Source organism: Medicago truncatula, chromosome 3 (genome assembly GCF_003473485.1).
Source record: "Medicago truncatula cultivar Jemalong A17 chromosome 3, MtrunA17r5.0-ANR, whole genome shotgun sequence".
Taxonomy (NCBI): domain Eukaryota; kingdom Viridiplantae; phylum Streptophyta; class Magnoliopsida; order Fabales; family Fabaceae; genus Medicago; species Medicago truncatula.
In genome coordinates, this window is record NC_053044.1 from 1,438,382 (window position 1) to 1,455,848 (window position 17,467).

The 17,467-nt window shown below is 32.9% G+C and overlaps 2 protein-coding genes across 5 annotated transcripts; one reads left to right on the forward strand and one right to left on the reverse strand.

Moving 5' to 3' along the window:
• Nucleotides 1-1,327: 1,327 nt before the first annotated feature.
• Nucleotides 1,328-9,212, forward strand: LOC11409122 (ceramide kinase). Of its 2 annotated transcripts, none has more exons than XM_003598138.4 (12): nt 1,328-1,734; nt 2,951-3,109; nt 3,192-3,359; nt 3,462-3,554; nt 4,661-4,753; nt 5,343-5,568; nt 6,002-6,095; nt 6,256-6,405; nt 6,559-6,660; nt 7,379-7,762; nt 8,577-8,643; nt 8,715-9,212. In XM_003598138.4, the coding sequence occupies exons 1-12, from the start codon at nt 1,552-1,554 to the stop codon at nt 8,850-8,852; spliced, it is 1,857 nt and encodes a 618-aa protein (XP_003598186.1). In that variant the 5' UTR covers nt 1,328-1,551; the 3' UTR covers nt 8,853-9,212. The 2 variants fall into 2 exon arrangements, with proteins under 2 accessions (XP_003598186.1, XP_013458811.1); XM_013603357.3 differs by having other exon boundaries at nt 1,596-1,734; nt 2,970-3,109.
• Nucleotides 9,213-9,806: 594 nt separating this feature from the next.
• LOC11420306 (U-box domain-containing protein 35) lies at nt 9,807-16,514 on the reverse strand. 3 transcript variants are annotated; one of them, XM_039831801.1, is made up of 10 exons: nt 16,274-16,514; nt 15,619-15,807; nt 15,197-15,318; nt 14,983-15,104; nt 13,862-14,052; nt 12,949-13,268; nt 12,470-12,571; nt 11,834-12,262; nt 10,575-11,327; nt 9,807-10,297 (listed from the first exon to the last, which is right to left on the reverse strand). In XM_039831801.1, exons 1-10 carry the CDS (start codon nt 16,344-16,346, stop codon nt 10,124-10,126), a joined length of 2,475 nt encoding a protein of 824 aa, XP_039687735.1. In that variant the 5' UTR covers nt 16,347-16,514; the 3' UTR covers nt 9,807-10,123. The 3 variants fall into 3 exon arrangements, with proteins under 3 accessions (XP_039687735.1, XP_003598187.1, XP_024633541.1); XM_003598139.4 differs by having other exon boundaries at nt 15,619-15,839; nt 16,274-16,511; XM_024777773.2 differs by having other exon boundaries at nt 15,619-15,839; nt 16,141-16,285.
• Nucleotides 16,515-17,467: the final 953 nt, after the last annotated feature.

Sequence of the window (17,467 nt, forward strand, 5' to 3'; positions counted from 1 at the left end):
TGCTGAAACGGGATTATGCATTCTCTTAATTACCAAGTCTAACCAACTAATTCTACGGTTCTGTTTAAGTAAGAAAGGGAAAACTCATTTCATACTGCAAGTCTTTGAATTGCTGTTATCTAGGAACTACCAAGTGTATGTGATAGATATATAGACAAACAAATGTTATATAATTATTCTTTCTCTCATAATTAATTGAGTTAAGTTTGAGTTTTGAATACTATGCTATGCTCTCATAATTACCAAGTGTGTGTGTGGAGTATTTTTTTTAAAAATTTGATATGAGTTCTTCGGCACTTAAGTGCCGAGGTTTTTTTTTTTTTTTTTTACTTTTTTCGTCGGCAGTTGCAGAAGGAACTTCGGTAGTTAACTGCAGCCGATTCCAAACTTCGGTAGTTAACTGCCGCAGCTTGCAGGGGCAAAAATGTCATTTACTTGTGTGGCACAGCCTTATGTAATGTGGGAACAACAATTCTCTAATTTCACTCATGTAATAGTGGTAAATTTAGTAGTATAAATACCACACTTTAATTCATGTAAAAACACACCATTTTTGAGATATCAAAATATATCATCCTAGTTCCTTCTCTCTTGATTTCTTTAGTTTGATAAATGCTAGTGTTATATATATTATTTGAAGTATTATTAATTAAAGTAGTAATCTTATCATCTTATTAGTTCACTAATATCATAACATAAGTATTTAAATATCTAAATCATTAAGAAAATATAAATTATTTTTTTGACAAAAAAGGAGTAGTCTAAAAATACTCCATTTTTACACTCTCTTTTCAATATTTATTCTCCTATTGAATGAAATTATGAGTCCCACCGCTTTATACGCGCTTTAGTGTATATAAAATGAGATTACTCCCACCATTTACACCACATGATACTTGCAAATACTGCGATGTCTCAATTCAAACCTAAATGTAGGTGTTCAATCTAGCAATATTAACATTGTAGTATGTTTTTTTTCAAAGTCTCATGTTCGATTTCTCTGCTGCCAATTATGGTGGACTAAGTCCAGAGCTATGTTTCGACTTTAAACGAATCATTCCACAAGTGAACAATGATATTGAACTACTAAGACTAGTAGATTATTGAGCTGAATATCGAATTAAAAAAGAAATTTGACGAAATAGACATTAAAACATCATTAGTCTCATTTCATTATCGAGATTTATTAATTAAGACTAATTATTTTGCTCAATATCTTATGACATCCATTGATTGGAGTATATTGTTTAATATTTGATGTCAAACTTATGTGGACCATTGTCTAATGCTAAATCTAGTCAATTATTTTACCCACAAGTTGTTTAGATAGAAGCCGCCTAAAAAAACAACAAAAACAAAACATTGGTGTCTGCTCGAAAAACCTCAACCTTAATCTCAATCAAGTCATAGAAAGAAAGAAAAAAAAAAACCTTTGAAAACTTTTTTCTGATTGTTGCAACTTTCAATCTTTGCTGAAATTATTGAAAATCTTGTCTTTGAATATACTAAACAAAAACATATAATCTCGTTTCCTTGACTCTTCATTTGTTAATGGAGAGAGAGGGAAACGATGGTGACTTGGGAGGAGAGAGAGACAAATCTCTCCCAGGTACATCTTTGGATCGTAAACCATCCATTTTTAACTCAACCCTTTTGTTGTATAATGTTGGTGAGGTCATTCTTAGCTTAAACTCAGATGGGTTGTCTTGGAAATCGGTGGAGCCTTTGGAAAATGTATGTTTTCTTTTCTTTTTTTTTGTTTTGTTTTATTGCTTTTAACATGTTTGTGAAATTTTCTGGCTTAGATTGTTAAATTGTATATGGATATTGTTTTGGTATATGTTGGATTGGTTTGGCAATTGGCACCCTTTGTTTAAGCATTCAACTATGTTTGGATGGAAATGTTTTTTTGCTTCAGGCCTTGTTTGGATAAACAAGTTAATTAAGCTCTTATAGCATAACACCAATCATAAGTGCTTATTTATAACAAAGTCAAATTGTTTTCATATGAGCTATAAGCTACTAAGCACGGATACAGACTATGTCTGACATGCCGACACCAATAATAAATAATTTGATAAAATCACATAATTCTATGGAATCATACGTGTCGTGTTGGGGTCGGTGTTAGATACCAATGTGTGTCCGACACCAGGACATGCCTAATCCAAGGAGTGTCCGTGCTTCATAATAAGCTGTTTTCGTAAACTATCATAGAGATATTATGAACATAAGGAAAACAAGTCACAGATAAGTTGTTTTCTTAAGTTTCCCTATAGCAGAAAGTAAGCTTGAATAAATCGATCCAAACAGCCCGTCATTCTTTGACCAGGGGCAAATATTTGGGTGGAGTTTGTTTGTAGGTCTAAGGGCTTATGATGGTTCACATGTTGTGTTGTGGCATGTTGTAATTAATTTTATGACTGGAATTAAAGGCCATTCTGTTATTGGTGGTATCTGGTTCTCATCATGATTGAGAATGATTTTGCTTTGAGTAGCTTTTTGTGTTTGTTTGTTCAAACCTATTATACTCAGGGGTAAAGGATGTAGTCTTGAACCTTGATTAATTTTTCTGTTTAAAGCAAAGTTGTATGTTTCACATGTTCGTTGTTACTTTGTGGATGATTGATTTGAACCCAAGTTCAGATTATGTCAGTTGTGCATGAATTGAATATCGTTTTTCCTTGTGAGTCGGCCTGCGACTGCATTTGATGTAGTCACCATTTTATACTTTACGATAAAAAAATCCAGTTTTTGTTTTATAAAATGCATCCATGGATGAAGTATGATGATTTTAGTCACTGAAAGGAACCTATGTCACAATTCCACTAACTAGTACCATAAATTTCTCATGAACTAGTTGATACCAACTTTTCCTTACATGTTGCTTCTTCCAAAATTCTAATTAAATGATTAACTTCATCAATTTTCTAAATATTTAATGGAACAGGATGTTTCAACTTGTTTAGGCATTAAATACGTTTCCAAGGTTGCTTCTGAGATCAAACTTTCGGACATATATGCTGTTGAGTTGATTGATAACAGTTCGATTCACAAATTAAATCTCCCTCGTGGCACTGAACGTACACTTTCGAGTCATGATAGAAAGGTTTGTTCTTGTTCTTAGGTATGCAGTTATGTTCTTTAAATGTTTACCATGTTTCATAGTTTTTCTTCTTACAATTATGCAGATGTTCCACTTTACTGTGCACGGTTTTATAAAGAGTAAGAATCAACCTTCACAGTGGATCCTGGCTGAATATACTTTCGGGCATACAAATTTGCAAACATGTCTGATGTGGGTAAATCAACTTGATTCATCTTTGAAACTTGAAGTTGGAAGACCAAGGAGTCTTCTGGTATGCTGCGATATTGATCAAACACTTGCTTTATAATTTTTCTTTTTATTTTCATTGATTAATTAAAATGAATTTTCCCAGATGTTATTTCTGATTCACTAGGTTTTTGTTCATCCAAGGAGTGGGAAAGGTAATGGCTGTAGAAATTGGGAAGCTGTGGCTCCTATATTCGCACTCGCCAAAGTAGAAACAAAGGTGAAACTTTAGCATCTCTAGTAATTTCCTGAATGTATAGCTAATGATAAACTTATAATATGTTTACATGTTTGGATTAACAATTTAATTAATAGCTTATATCATAAGCACTTATCATCTAATTGCTTATGTATAAGAAGCTCATAGAGTCTTCAAATGGGCCTTCAACTCCTTATGAAATAACTTTTCAAGTCTTATTTTTAAATTGTGGTCAGTGACTGAAAAATGAATAACTGCATTTGCATTGATTTCATGGCACTGAATTTGGGAAACATGCTTTAATTCATTTAGTAATGATATGATTAACTACTCTGTGATATGTTATGTTATGCATATTTAATATTTGTGACCTAATATATGATTGAAATGAAATGAATTTGTTGATAATTACTAGTAAAACAAATTTATTCAATGCAAACATCTATTCACATTTTGAAGGAGAGGTCACAATGAAATTATTTGATATCATGTCTGCATTTGTTTTTGAAAATGAGATCTATTGATCCCTGTTTAACCACAAAAAGATTGATAGGTAGTCTTATTATGCTTGATGGTTTGCTTAAAATTGATATATTTTTTTTGAATCAGTTTGAGCTGATTAATGCTTCTGTTCCTTTTTAGTTGTCACTTTTGTAGAAGAATTTTATTTATTCCTATTTATATGTCATTTTCAAAGTTTAATACAATATTAACTATTGTTTTGCCCGAAATAACCTTACTATTTATGGTAGATGGAGAAATAAATGGAATGAGATTATCAAGGGTGTTATAGAAAAAAGACAAATAATTCCATCAAAAGTAACAGAGTTTATTCATTGTCTTGGTATGTGTACATAATAATCTTATAACGATAACTAAAAAGGAGCGGAGGGAGTAGTATTTAACTTGGTTTTTCTTAGTTAGTGACCTACTTTCGGCTCTGCTAGTATTTGTGTACATAACTCTATTCATTTTCACATTGACGCTAAAGTTTTTGCTCCCTCCGTTATTTCAATCTAGAGCCAGATAATATCAGCTTTATGATATATTAAGTGGTAACTGATGATCAAATAAGATTGTTGACACTTGACGGGGTCCAATTAATCGATTTTTCTTTTCTTCACCAGGTGATTGTGACAGAGAGAGCAGGCCAAGCATTTGATATGATGTCATCTCTAACAAATAAGGAGCTTAACTCATATGATGGTGCTATAGCTGTTGTAAGAACTTAACTCTAACCTTTTACATTGTACTATATTTATATTGAAATATTGATATCAGTCAGTGTGATATGACAAACAGTGATAGGTAGGTTTATACAGAAATAGTAGATGGTAGATGTTTTTTTCTTCCCCACTTCATAGTTTAAAGGCAAAATATATAATACCTTAGGAAATTCAGGAGGCCTTGTTCTCATGTTATCCCAATTTATGCTTTCTCTCCACTATCTGACCACATAATTTCCTGCCCTCAGTCCTTCACACATTCTCATCATTCCTCTTAATGTAGTGGATTTCATTACATACCTTTCTTTCCAATTCCTTCTCATGTTTTAAATCTTATGCAGTTTAATCTCATAAGGATGACTATTCTAATTGTTTGATTTTATCATACTTGTCTCGACTGATTAATCCTACTAATTAGGTATGACTAGGGCTATTACCATAGGATCATATTATATGCATATTCCTATTATGAATATAATTTTTCGATATGTTATTGATATGTTTATGACGAGGCTTCATATTATTGGAGTTTTAAACCATGATTTTTAAGTTCCTTGTATTCTTCTAATGGAGGTGGTTCCAGGGTGGTGATGGATTTTTCAATGAAATCCTTAATGGGTTCCTTTCTCCCAGGCTTAAAGCTCCCTACCCACCAACTCCTCCAGATTTTGTTCATTTGGCTAAAGATAAAGGCGATTCCTTGGTTGTTGATGAAAATGAAGTGTTTGAGGAGACTTCAAGTCAAAGTGAAGACCAGTTTCCTCTGATTTCAAGTGCAAATCAATCTGGGTTGAGAATATCAAATTCTAGTGAGTTCAGTTTATCTGCACTTCAAGTCCGTTTTTTATATTTTTGGATGTCTTCGAAATTACAGTAACTAAAATGAGCTGTGAAATGGATAAATTTAGAAAATAATTTGTCAACTGCTTGTGATTTGCATCAGCATGTTGATATATTGGAAGGAATAAGTACAATTACTTGTGTATTAGTTACAATAATCAAGAATTGAGCTATTCTCTGTTTTAGTTACAATCTTCATTCCAACGTTTCATTAATTTTATGTTTTTTTTTTTTTTTTACATTTTTAGTAATTACTGTGAACTGTTAGTGTTTTTGCAACAGCCATTTCTATGCCCCCTTTATATGATCGAGTTTATTTCATTGAATACAAAATCAAAATGAAAAGCAAAATGTAAAAAATAATAATTACAATTTTATGTTTTTTTTTTGTGGCTTTTGAAGGTTCGGAAGATAAGGCTCCTGAGTTTCCTGTTCCAAATGAATGGTTTAGATTTGGGATCATTCCCGCAGGTTCAACTGATGCCATTGTGATATGGTAACTTTTTTCTTACTAGTATTTTTGACGACCTTTCAGTTCTAGTTCTGCACAAACAAAAGACATGATATTAGTCTATCTTTAGTCTATCCTTGTAGTTTTCTGTTACTATTCTTGTGGTTTATTTGAAATTCTGAATACAACCCTGTGTATTTTGTAGTACAACTGGAGCTCGAGATCCTATAACTTCTGCATTGCATATTGTCCTTGGTAAAAGGGTACACCTTGACATAGCTCAAGTTGTGCGATGGAAAAAAACTCCTAGATCTGAGGTTGAACCTTTAGTGCGCTATGCAGCTTCCTTTTCAGGGTAATATTCCTTCGTTTTTGTTACCTGATGAAAAGCAAATAGGCATTCTTTTATTATATACTACATACCAACTTGCAGTTATTTTAAAGATTTCTTTAGTAATTTATTATTCTATATTAATGGTAATTTATTATTCTATATTAATGACTAAAGGTATGGATTTTATGGCGATGTTATCAAAGAGAGTGAGAAGTATCGCTGGATGGGTCCCAAACGTTATGATTATGCTGGAACAGTGGTATTTTTAAGGCACAGGTATTGTCCAAGTGGATATAATCCCAGCTCTAAATTTCTTCTTTTATGCCTTTTATTTCCTTGAATATAATAAACGATGCTGTATGAATGTTATTTTAGTCTTGATTCTTGAATCACTATACCCCCTACTACGTGCTGAAATTGAACTTATTATATTAGATGAATATGGGCTACAAGAATCTAATCTAGATCACTTGGTCATAGATGCTTTGATATCATGTTATCAAACTATCCTAAAAGTTCAAGCTGTTGGGTGAAGACACATTAATGATTTGTATATTATATCTCTAACAAATTCAAACTACTAACCTATCACAAAGCTAAAACAACACACGTCTCATGGATTTTGTAATTACAATGTTCAAACCATTGACTTTATTAGATCCAACATGTTGGTTGGTTATGTGAAAATTCAATCCATTTATTAGATTCTCTTCTTGAGGTTCAGATTCAAATTCAAATGTCTTGTTAACCTGCATTATTTGTTAAAGGGGTTCTCCATCTAATTATGCAAGTTTAGTTTTTTAGACTTATTTGAAAATTTATTTTATATGCAAATGGTTGTCACTCCGTATAGAAGTTTCGTTTTGTATCCGAAAGCAGTATTACCAGTATCACTCAGTTGTGTTGTACTTATTTCAACTATTGGCACTTCTTGACATCTTGCTTATTTACCTTTACCTTTCTATTTTTCATAATCTGTCTAAATATTATTCAGGTCATATGAGGCAGAAATATCATTCCTAGATGATGAATCAGAGGAAACCGATTCGACGACTTCCAAAAGGAGTCGTGAAAGTAGCCTTTTACGGGGATTGAAATCTCCACGCAGATCAGAAAGATGTATCTGCCGTATTAATTGCAAAGTTTGTAATGAAAAGCCAAATAATGCAGCTGCTGGAACTTGCAGCTTAACACCTCATTTAAATTCAGAAAAGAGAAGATGGGTGAAATCAAAAGGACGGTTTATTAGTGTTGGAGCTGCGGTAATCTCTAACAGAAATGAAAAAGCACCCGATGGTTTGGTTGCTGATGCACACCTTTCAGATGGCTTCCTTCATCTCATAATGATTAAAGAATGTCCTCACGCTTCTTATTTATGGTAAACAATGTCTTTCTTTCTTTCCACGTTAGGCTATGTTTGGATAATCACCTTGCTTAAGCGCTTATAGCAAAAGTGCATATGTATAAGCTATTTCTATAACAAAAGATAAAATAAAGTCAAATTATTTTCATATAAGCTATGAACTGTTTTCATAAAAGAAACTCAGGGACATGTCTTAAGTTGTTTTTGTAAGCTCTCTCAAACAGTCTCGCAAGTGCTTACGTCATAAGATAAGCTCAAATAAGTCAATACAAATAGACCCCAAGTCACTTGAAAATCTTACGGATCTTCCCTGGTATACAGAATAGGATCTTTATTTAGATTATGTTGGAAAATAAATAATGCAATATCATACCAATCTGTTGGACACTTGGATTTGTGAACATTTACAGTCTTTCTAGGTTGAGTTTGTGGAAAATTTGAACTGAAAATTACATAACAGTTCCTTAGTGTGTAAAAAATTATAAGATTAAAAAATTACACAACTCATTTCCATTCTAGGAAGTAATTTTTAGCCAACCAACCATAAATTAAAATTATTTTAGCGCTACTTTTTAACACCTGAACCTGAAATAGCAAATGTTTGCTGCACAACCATGTGAGGAGTACGTATTGACTCCAAGTAATTCTGAAAAAAGCCAAGTCCTCTTTATTTAATTCTCTATTCTCTCCCTCTCACGTATTGTACATAGTTTAATTGTTTGTGTTTTATGAAATATATAGTATATGCCTCATTATTTCACAAATATCAAATATAGGTTGCACACTTGATAACAATATCATTTCTTTGTTTGCTTGCTGAATGATACAGGCACCTGACTCAACTTACAAAAAGAGGGGGAAGCCCTTTGAATTTTAAGTTTGTCGAACATTGCAAGGTTAGTTTTTCACCCTAATCCACGACACCTTATTCCATTGCCAACTTACTAATGTTACCTAACACCTGCAGACCCCTGCTTTTACCTTCACTTCTTCTGGCAATGAGAGTGTATGGAATGTGGATGGTGAGATGTTTCAGGCACACCAACTCTCTGCTCAAGTGTTTCGCGGTCTCGTATGCATGTTTGCAACTGGTCCTGAAATTTAATTGAAAGAGTTTTGGCCATGGTCTTAAATGGAACCATGATAAAGCTTATTTAGTACCAAACAATTCTGTGTATATATTTATCTGTAGCAATGCCTAATTTTCCTTTAAGTGGAGGATTTGAATGATGCCTCTTTTTCCTTTATCTGTAGCAATGCCTACATTTGAATTTATGTATGTAACCCTTGGTTCATGATTGTTATGTTTTTATAAGGGGAATTCTTGAGGATCAAAATGCAAGTCACCTTAATATTGGGTGGGAGCATGTGATCTTTTATGGATATTGTAATTTCTAATGAATAAATATAGATGACAATTAGGCAGTAATCATGTTCAATGCATGAGTATTTTCAGTTGATGATATACGAAAGGCCATTATTAGTTTTATTAGTTGCAATTAGATTAACCAATATATGAATTATGAGTTTGCTTTCAGGGTTAAATTATGTGATAATATGGCCTGAGATTTGGGGGAAAAAGATGTGCCTGATTTTGAAAATGTGGAGAAGGATGGATGGTGAATATGGAACAAGACAAATCTCTATAGGATAAAATCTCTTTGTTCCTAGCATCCATATCTTAAAACTAAGGCACCATGAGTTACTATCAGAACACAAAAATGTATTTGGAAAAAAGTTAAATTGTAGTTTTGCTCCATCGAATATTGCGTTTGTCTGATGTATGGCTCCTGCGTTCAATTCTGCAAAGTTGGTCTCAACTTTTCATCATCTTACCTATCAAGTCCTTCTGTTAGATTTTGCTGCAATTGCTAACAAAATGCTTACATGGTACATGATTTTTCATTTTCTTTTAGCAATTGGATGAAGACTGATGGGATGACTTGATTGCAACATGTCCAAAACTTATGGAAACTCAACGGTACAATTGAAAACGAAAATAAAAATCGCACAATCGTGACACGTAACGGACTAGAGCTACAATTAAACCTACAAAATGTGACATAAACAAGCAATTCAACGAATTGTACATATGTATTCGAATAACAGAAGATGATAAAATCTTCAATAATACGACAAGGACCAGCTTTAATCCCTTAAGCACATACGCAATCCTACAATAGAATCAAATTTATTTACACTTGAAATTCAATCTTCCTCATGTAACCAAACAATAGGTATGGTACACACAATGTCTGTAACCAAGTAACTATCACATATTGAGTTTTCTAGTTAGCCTAGCTACAATGAAGGAATCATTTAACTAAATAGATTAACATTGAGAAAAATAATGTAGTATGCCAGTATCATATTTTATCAGGTCTTCCACTCCAAAATTGCAGATAGAAGTGTGTAATTAGGAATTAGATGCTTATGAGGTAAAACCATATTTGTCATTGGTGATTTGTCATTCTCCTCAAGCCACTTTTCAATTGCATTACGATCGTATGTATATCCGTCTGCAGCAACACAAGGATCGTCCATCACATCCTGCATCAAATAAAATAAAATACAATGAGCATCTTCCGAAGCATGGAGTGTAGTGTGTATGAGTGTCGTAAACCCTAGGACATCGGGTTCCATTTCTACCAATAAAAAAAGCATAGCTCAACAAGATAGCTAAAGCCATCAATAGGGAACATATGTTTATTACGTATTAACCAAAGTCTAAAACACCTTTACTGAAAATGGAACCTCAACCACAATCCATTTCGTTTTATTGCATATTAGAAAATCGGTGTAATGCCATTATGGAATATTTGACTACCTGAAGTATAGGGCATATAAAATGATTTGGAGGTCTGGATTTTATAGTAACTATTGAAGCAGAATGTTGAGCCTTATCAGCAACTTCTTTCAGCCTCTCTAGCATTGGTAGGACATGGTCATTCAAATCAGGTCGATCTTTACGCCGCATCTCTGCACAGCCTAATGCTAACCGAGCTATGTCTAGCGTCTCTTGTAGTGGCCATGATCCTGCTTTTGGATCCAATATATCTGCTAAATTACCACCATCAATAGCTGTTTCAACTATATGAGTAAGTGCTATGGCTGGTTTTGCTGTCAGTAACTGTAAGATCACTAATCCAAAAGCATAAACATCTGATTTCGTTGATATTAAACCACTCCTTTGATACTCAGGATCAATGTAGCTGAGTGTTCCAACAGGCGCTGTGTCCTTATACATGGCAGATAATTCATCTGAATCAAGGATTGTAGAAAGGCCAACATCACCAATCTTGCTGACAAGGTTACCATCAAGCAAGATGTTTGCGGGTTTCAAGTCACGATGGATGATTGGCTGTGGCTTTGAGCTGTGAAGAAAGGAAAGAGCTGACGCAACTTCCCAAGCTATTTGAAACCTATTAAACCATGGGATTGGACTATTACTGTTTTTCTGGAGTAATCTGTCCTCCAAGTTACCATTCTCCATGTATTCATACACAAGGCATCCATGATCAGGACATGCACCAAGAAGAAGAAGCAAATTTGGATGATGAATTCTGCTCAATATCTCTAACTGCAAGCAAAGAGAAGATATAAGTCTTGTTTTGCAGTTCAATTCAAGTCTCATACTCATTACTAGATGAACATTGCTTATTATTATTTGTAAAGTTTGTTCAAGTGAAGTTATGGGATATTTGTGGAAGCCACTCCATTTCTGGAGATGAACTTCACCCAATATTAGTGTCTTGAAAAGAGTGCGTTGCTATCATTTCTCAAAGTTACAATGTCTCCACCAGCTTGATTGAATTGGTCGGTTCACATTTTGCAAAAACATATGGGATACGACAATGAACATACAGAACATTTTTAATGAAATGGAAATGGAAGTAATGTTGAATGGTTAATCTTAGGGGCACTATTACATAATTTAACAAGAAAACATCATACTTGAAATAGGATTTTCAAACATAAGTATACAAATGAGAAGATATACGGTCATATGATGTGTAAGAAAACTCGACAAAAAATTAAGGTACTATATACTTTTTGTTTGGTCTTACAATATGGAACAATGTTTACCTCTTGTTGGAATTGCTTGTTTTTGCAGTTTCCAGTAGAATGGAGAACTTTAACAGCAACAGTTGTGTGATGCAAAGTGCACTTATACACAATTCCATATGCACCCATTCCAAGTCTCAAATCTTCAGAGAAAGATGAAGTAGCTGAAACTATTTCATCCCATGTAAAAATTCGGTACTGAGGTGTGGAACCACTCAGAGCATCCTCAAGTTTTTCTTTCTCTTTGGCAGCACGGATAGCTTTAAATTCTGTTTCTTTTCGTTCTGCAGCTTCTCTTTCAGCGCATTCTTTCAAATATGTAGCTTCTCTTGCTGCAGCTTCATATTTCTCTCTTTCTTGATTCGCTAATTCCATGGCCATCTCCTCCTTAGCCATAATCTCCTTCACTTTCATGGATTCTTCTAATCTTCTCTTGTTTAGTTCATTCAACTGTTCACATAAATAATAGTTATTACTCCTTTTGTAGAAATAATAATAAGAAAGTATTATTCCATTACATTTTATAAAATAAGATAACTCAAAATGAACTAAACTAGAGGCATCGAAGATGGAAGGGAGTTCCTTAATTATTAGGTAGCACAAATGGTAGAGAAAGAGAAGCTATAAGTGTTTTGACAATAAGAAAAAAGACATTACCTTTTGTGATGCATCAACGTTCTCACTTTGAGCTACTGCATGCATTCCTTGTGCATGTCTTAGTTCAATTCTCAACTTTTCCAGCTCAAGGTTAATGTTTTCCTGATTATAAACAACGACAGAGGAAATTAAGCTGCAAATTGAAGCGATAGATGTTTTGAATTTCATATATATCTCAACATAGGATTGCATACTAATCAAAGTAAGCCTTGAACATATCATACTCCGATATGATGAGAAAACATATTTGTATTTGCCAGAAATGAGAGCAAAAATAAAACTATAGTAAAGATGAAACTTTATTGTACCAGAGTTTTGTCAAATATTATATTACACCATGAAAAACATAAACTAAATGATTTACATATCCCAATGTTAAATTGAATGACAATGCATATCAAGATAGATCCATTCACGAAGAGAGCGGGTTGTAGGTAAGTACCATTTCATTAAGTAGAAAGGAAAGGAAATTCAATTACCTGCCTATTTGATGGGGGAAGTCTATTAACTCGTGTCGCATCCTTGGCATGATTTTGTTCATAAAAGAAAGATTCAGTATCTGAAATGCTTCCGCAACTAGAGGCCTGACTTAGAGCATGGTCGATATCTGATTTTCTGGAAGAACTTGCAGCAGCATTCTTTCTTCCAAGATCTAGGGACTGGCCTCTAAAATGATTAGTTTCATTCAGACTAGGACTTGTGCTTAGAAGGGTCTGATCCATACTCGAGTGAGCTCTAACTCGTTGTGTTTCCTTGGCATAGGAATGTAAAGCATTACATGATGCGACTGAGGCAGAATCTGATATACATTCAAACACTGATTATTCTACACAACAGAAGTAAGTTTTGATCTTTTTATGTAATACTTGCTAAATTTCCACGCAATCTGTAAGCAAATATTTGAAAGTTGAAATCAAGCATACTAGAGTTTCGCTTTCGTTAACAATCTATGTGAGTTATATGAACATTACGTACTATAAAATTTAAAGTATTAGAAATACTGATACTTCTGTGATGATAGAAACGACAATTTTTACATGATATCTATAGATTATGCTATGAGTTTCATAACTGTACAAAGAAAGTGTAAATACATTTTACACAAACATCCGGTTACATTTCATCATTTTACCATAGTGGAAACATGTATACAGAATAATATTATGATGTCATAAGATGATAAAATATTACTGCCTGTCTATGTAAAATATATTTACACTGTCATGGTAAAGATATTAGGGAAAAAAGAACTTGAATGTTCTGTTGACAATTATTAAGGGTTGAAAAATAGTGCTAGGAAACTTCATTCTTCTGACAAGGCATTTTGTTCTGAATCATACTGAAAATCTTACCTTTTAAACAACAGTTTTGCAAAACTTGCTACGTATTTACCTGTCTGAGAGGTGGAAGTGTAGTTTGATGAGCTGCTGGAGGAAAAACTGGTTTCACTGGTATTATCTATAATGCTTCCATCAATCTCTGTGTCTGACGGCCGTATGGACAATTTTCCTTTGGCAACGGCATAAACTGTACAAAATCTTGGAGTGCATACCGATATTTTTGCAGAAATGCCCTTATGTTTGCTGAAAGGAGTTATTCAAAAGGAGTAGGATCAGATAAAGATCAGAAAAGAAGTCAATGACAGAAAAGTGCCTATTAATAAAAGAGAGATAAAATATTGGTAAATATATAGATATATCCATTCTAAGCTTTTGTGCACGGTAAAACGTAATGCTTAGAATATTTCTCTCATTTTCTAAAAAAAGAAAGGGTCTTAATTTTAAGTAGAAAAAGTTACATTTTAAAGTTTCAATGCATTGAATGCACCATTTCCAAGACAACATTTCTTCTTTAGTCTTCTTATCAAGTGCCTTGAGGGCACTTGTTAACATTTCCCAAAAAGAAATTATTTAAGTAACCTACTTTTTGAAGTGTTTACATCTCTGCTCCTTCATTTCCAAACCTCCGGTGCAGTATGATGATGGCTCTAGGCTCTTGAGCTGTTGGATATTGACATTGGTGCGGTGACACCAAGGTCCATCACTGGTGCCTCACTACACATTCCTTAAGGGTATGTTTGGATATTTTAGAATGAACGGAGTGGAGGAGAATGAAATGGAGCGGATTAGAATAAAACAAGACATCAGTAACAGTTGTGCGACTAGCTAAGTGTTCTTATGCTGCTGTGACAACATTCTACTTGAGTTAGACAAAAACTACTCTAAACTCCAAAAATAGAACATAACCCTACTCCGTTCCATCTCATTCCACCAATCCATAATACCCTAAACTGTCAATAGTTGATCTATCTACTATTATGTTAATCAGCTTCCACTCTAAGATGTTCAAGTTAAGGTACTCTTTTTCTGACTTTTGAAAATGGTATTTAATATGATAATGACATTTCAATATGAGAAATGATATTTGTACATCCATTTTATGACAACTTTTGTACAACCTTCTCTCTCATACTCACATTATCTTCTTATTCTCTCTCTTCATTATATAAGTACCTTCTAAATATACCAGAAGATGAAGCTCCAAGGACAAGTTTGGTAATAGCTTCCCTTGCTACTTCCTCTGCTACTGCAGTTGCTACATCATCTGATTCAATCACTACTACATCTACATGCACCTACGCAAGCAATAGTATAACAATGTAGATTAGATCCTATACTATAGTGCATTAATTATTGTAATTAATCTCCATTAACAACAATGTATAACCTTTCTCTGCTCACACAAACTCTTAAATGGTAGAAGCATTTGATTTGTTTGCCACTCCACTTCCCTTTTGAAAGCAGTTGCTACATCATTACGCACTTGTGAAAGAGGTAGCACTTCTCCCACTGGAAAAACAAAAATTTTGAACTATCATATTCAAATTGCTGAACCTTGTACTCTCATTTTTTATTGTTTCTCTCAGCTTATAGAAAAGAATGAAGAACTGTTTAGTCCTTGCAATATGTATCTTTTCCGGATTTAGTCCCTTCAAAATAATTTTTTCGGGTTTAGTCCCCCAAAACATTGGAAAAAGTTGGTTTTCGTCTTGTTGTTTTCATCTCAGTCGTAATATATTATTTTTTCACTTTACATTTTACTAGCTCTTCTAGAGGAGTAAATCCAAACATAAAACAATTATATCTTACTTGGTGTTGGGACTCCTGTTATAACAGCTCTGACATGTATAAGCTTGAAGATACTTATCCCTTCATGAACAAATTTATCAAGTGCCCATTGTACAACATATTTGCTTTTCTTGTTACCTTTGATTGCTAGACCAACAACTGAAGATTTATTATTTTCTTCTGCCTCTTGAACCCTATCCATCTCTCTTCCTTATGATTGAGAAGAAAGTATAATTAATTACCTACAAAAACATAATTCCCTATTAATTTGTTAGTAGCAGAGATCAAATCCTCAAGTAAAGTCAAAAACATAATTGTGGGAAGATCTCAAAAAGAAAAAAAAAAGTCACAATTAGTTGAAGTGAAATAAACATTAAATCCTCAAGGATTTTATTTTTATTTTTATTTTTATAATGAAAATCCTCAAGGTTAAAATGGAAATTTGAACTAAGTGAACACAGGAACAAAGAGAGTGGAAAGATTCAGAAACACATATAGCCATATGATTATAATACAGAAAATTTACACAGATAACTAACTAACCGATCAAACAGCTTTGAATTACTCATTGCCTCAAATCTTAGCATGCTCATGTACTCATGTTCATTCATACACACAAAAAAAGAAAGAAAAAAAAAAAAAACTAATAACCATATTAACAGATTTAAAAACTAACCAATGAAATAACTTGTTTTGAACTTGTTCAGTGGTTGGCTCAAAATCTTAGCCAAAAAAGAAGATAATCTCATTTCCCATCATCACTTTTGTTCTCAAGGAAACAATTTTTTCAAACTTCAAATAAAAACACAAATAGTACTAGATAATCCAAAACCTCTGAAAAGTTTAGTTTGTCTTATTACAGTTACAGTAGTTTTTTGGTCCTAAAACATGTGAGAATGTAATAGTAACATATGAAATTACAAAAACATTTTTTTTACTATATCTTCTGTTATTAATTGTGTGGATCAAATTATTTAATAGAATATACATTAAAGTAAAGAATGATATAGTAACATGTGACACATTCAATTCAACAACTCAAAATGAAACTTAACTCCTATCTTTAAAAAAAGAAAAATCCAAGAAAGACATCACTTTCTGTTACATTAATGACCACAACTAATAACCAATCCATTCATGCAATTAATAATTAAAAAAATAAAGGAGAAAAGTGTCACTGTCTAAATAAATTGGACTTTAGTTTAAGATTTAAATAACTTCAAATATTTTAATATCAAGCCTGGCTTCAAGTTGATGCAGTTAATCACTGACATGTCATGTCTACTCTATGAAGGAGCCAGCCGACAAATAATCAACATTAGAATTTAGTTTTTAATCTCTTCCAAAATTCATAAATAGTCTTTTACAGGAAACATTATTTCCTCAACCAAAGGTTTTTTTTAATTATTTGACAGATTTAATGTTTAAGTTTTTGTCAGGGAATAATGTATTTTGAATCATCATCATCATCATTATCATTATCATTATCATTATTATTATTATTATTATTATTATAATTATTATTATTATTATTGTTGTTGTTGTTGTTATTATTGTTGTTGTTGTTGTAAAATAAAGTTGTCCCATGTGTAACCGGTAAGATTGATCCTTCAAGAGGTGAATGAGATCTATTTAAGGAGTTTGAATCTCTCAACATACGTTTTTCATACACACAAGTTAAGAATTGGACTATTGATCAAATGATTAAGGAACTTAAACATCTATTACATAAAATGTCACATTATGTTGGTTTCAAGTAGTAATTTACTTGATACTTCCTCCGTTCCTTTATAAGTCGTTTGAGTGCGGATTTAACGTTCTTATTTAAATACCGTTTTGGTATTTTAAAGGTACAATTTGTCAATTATAC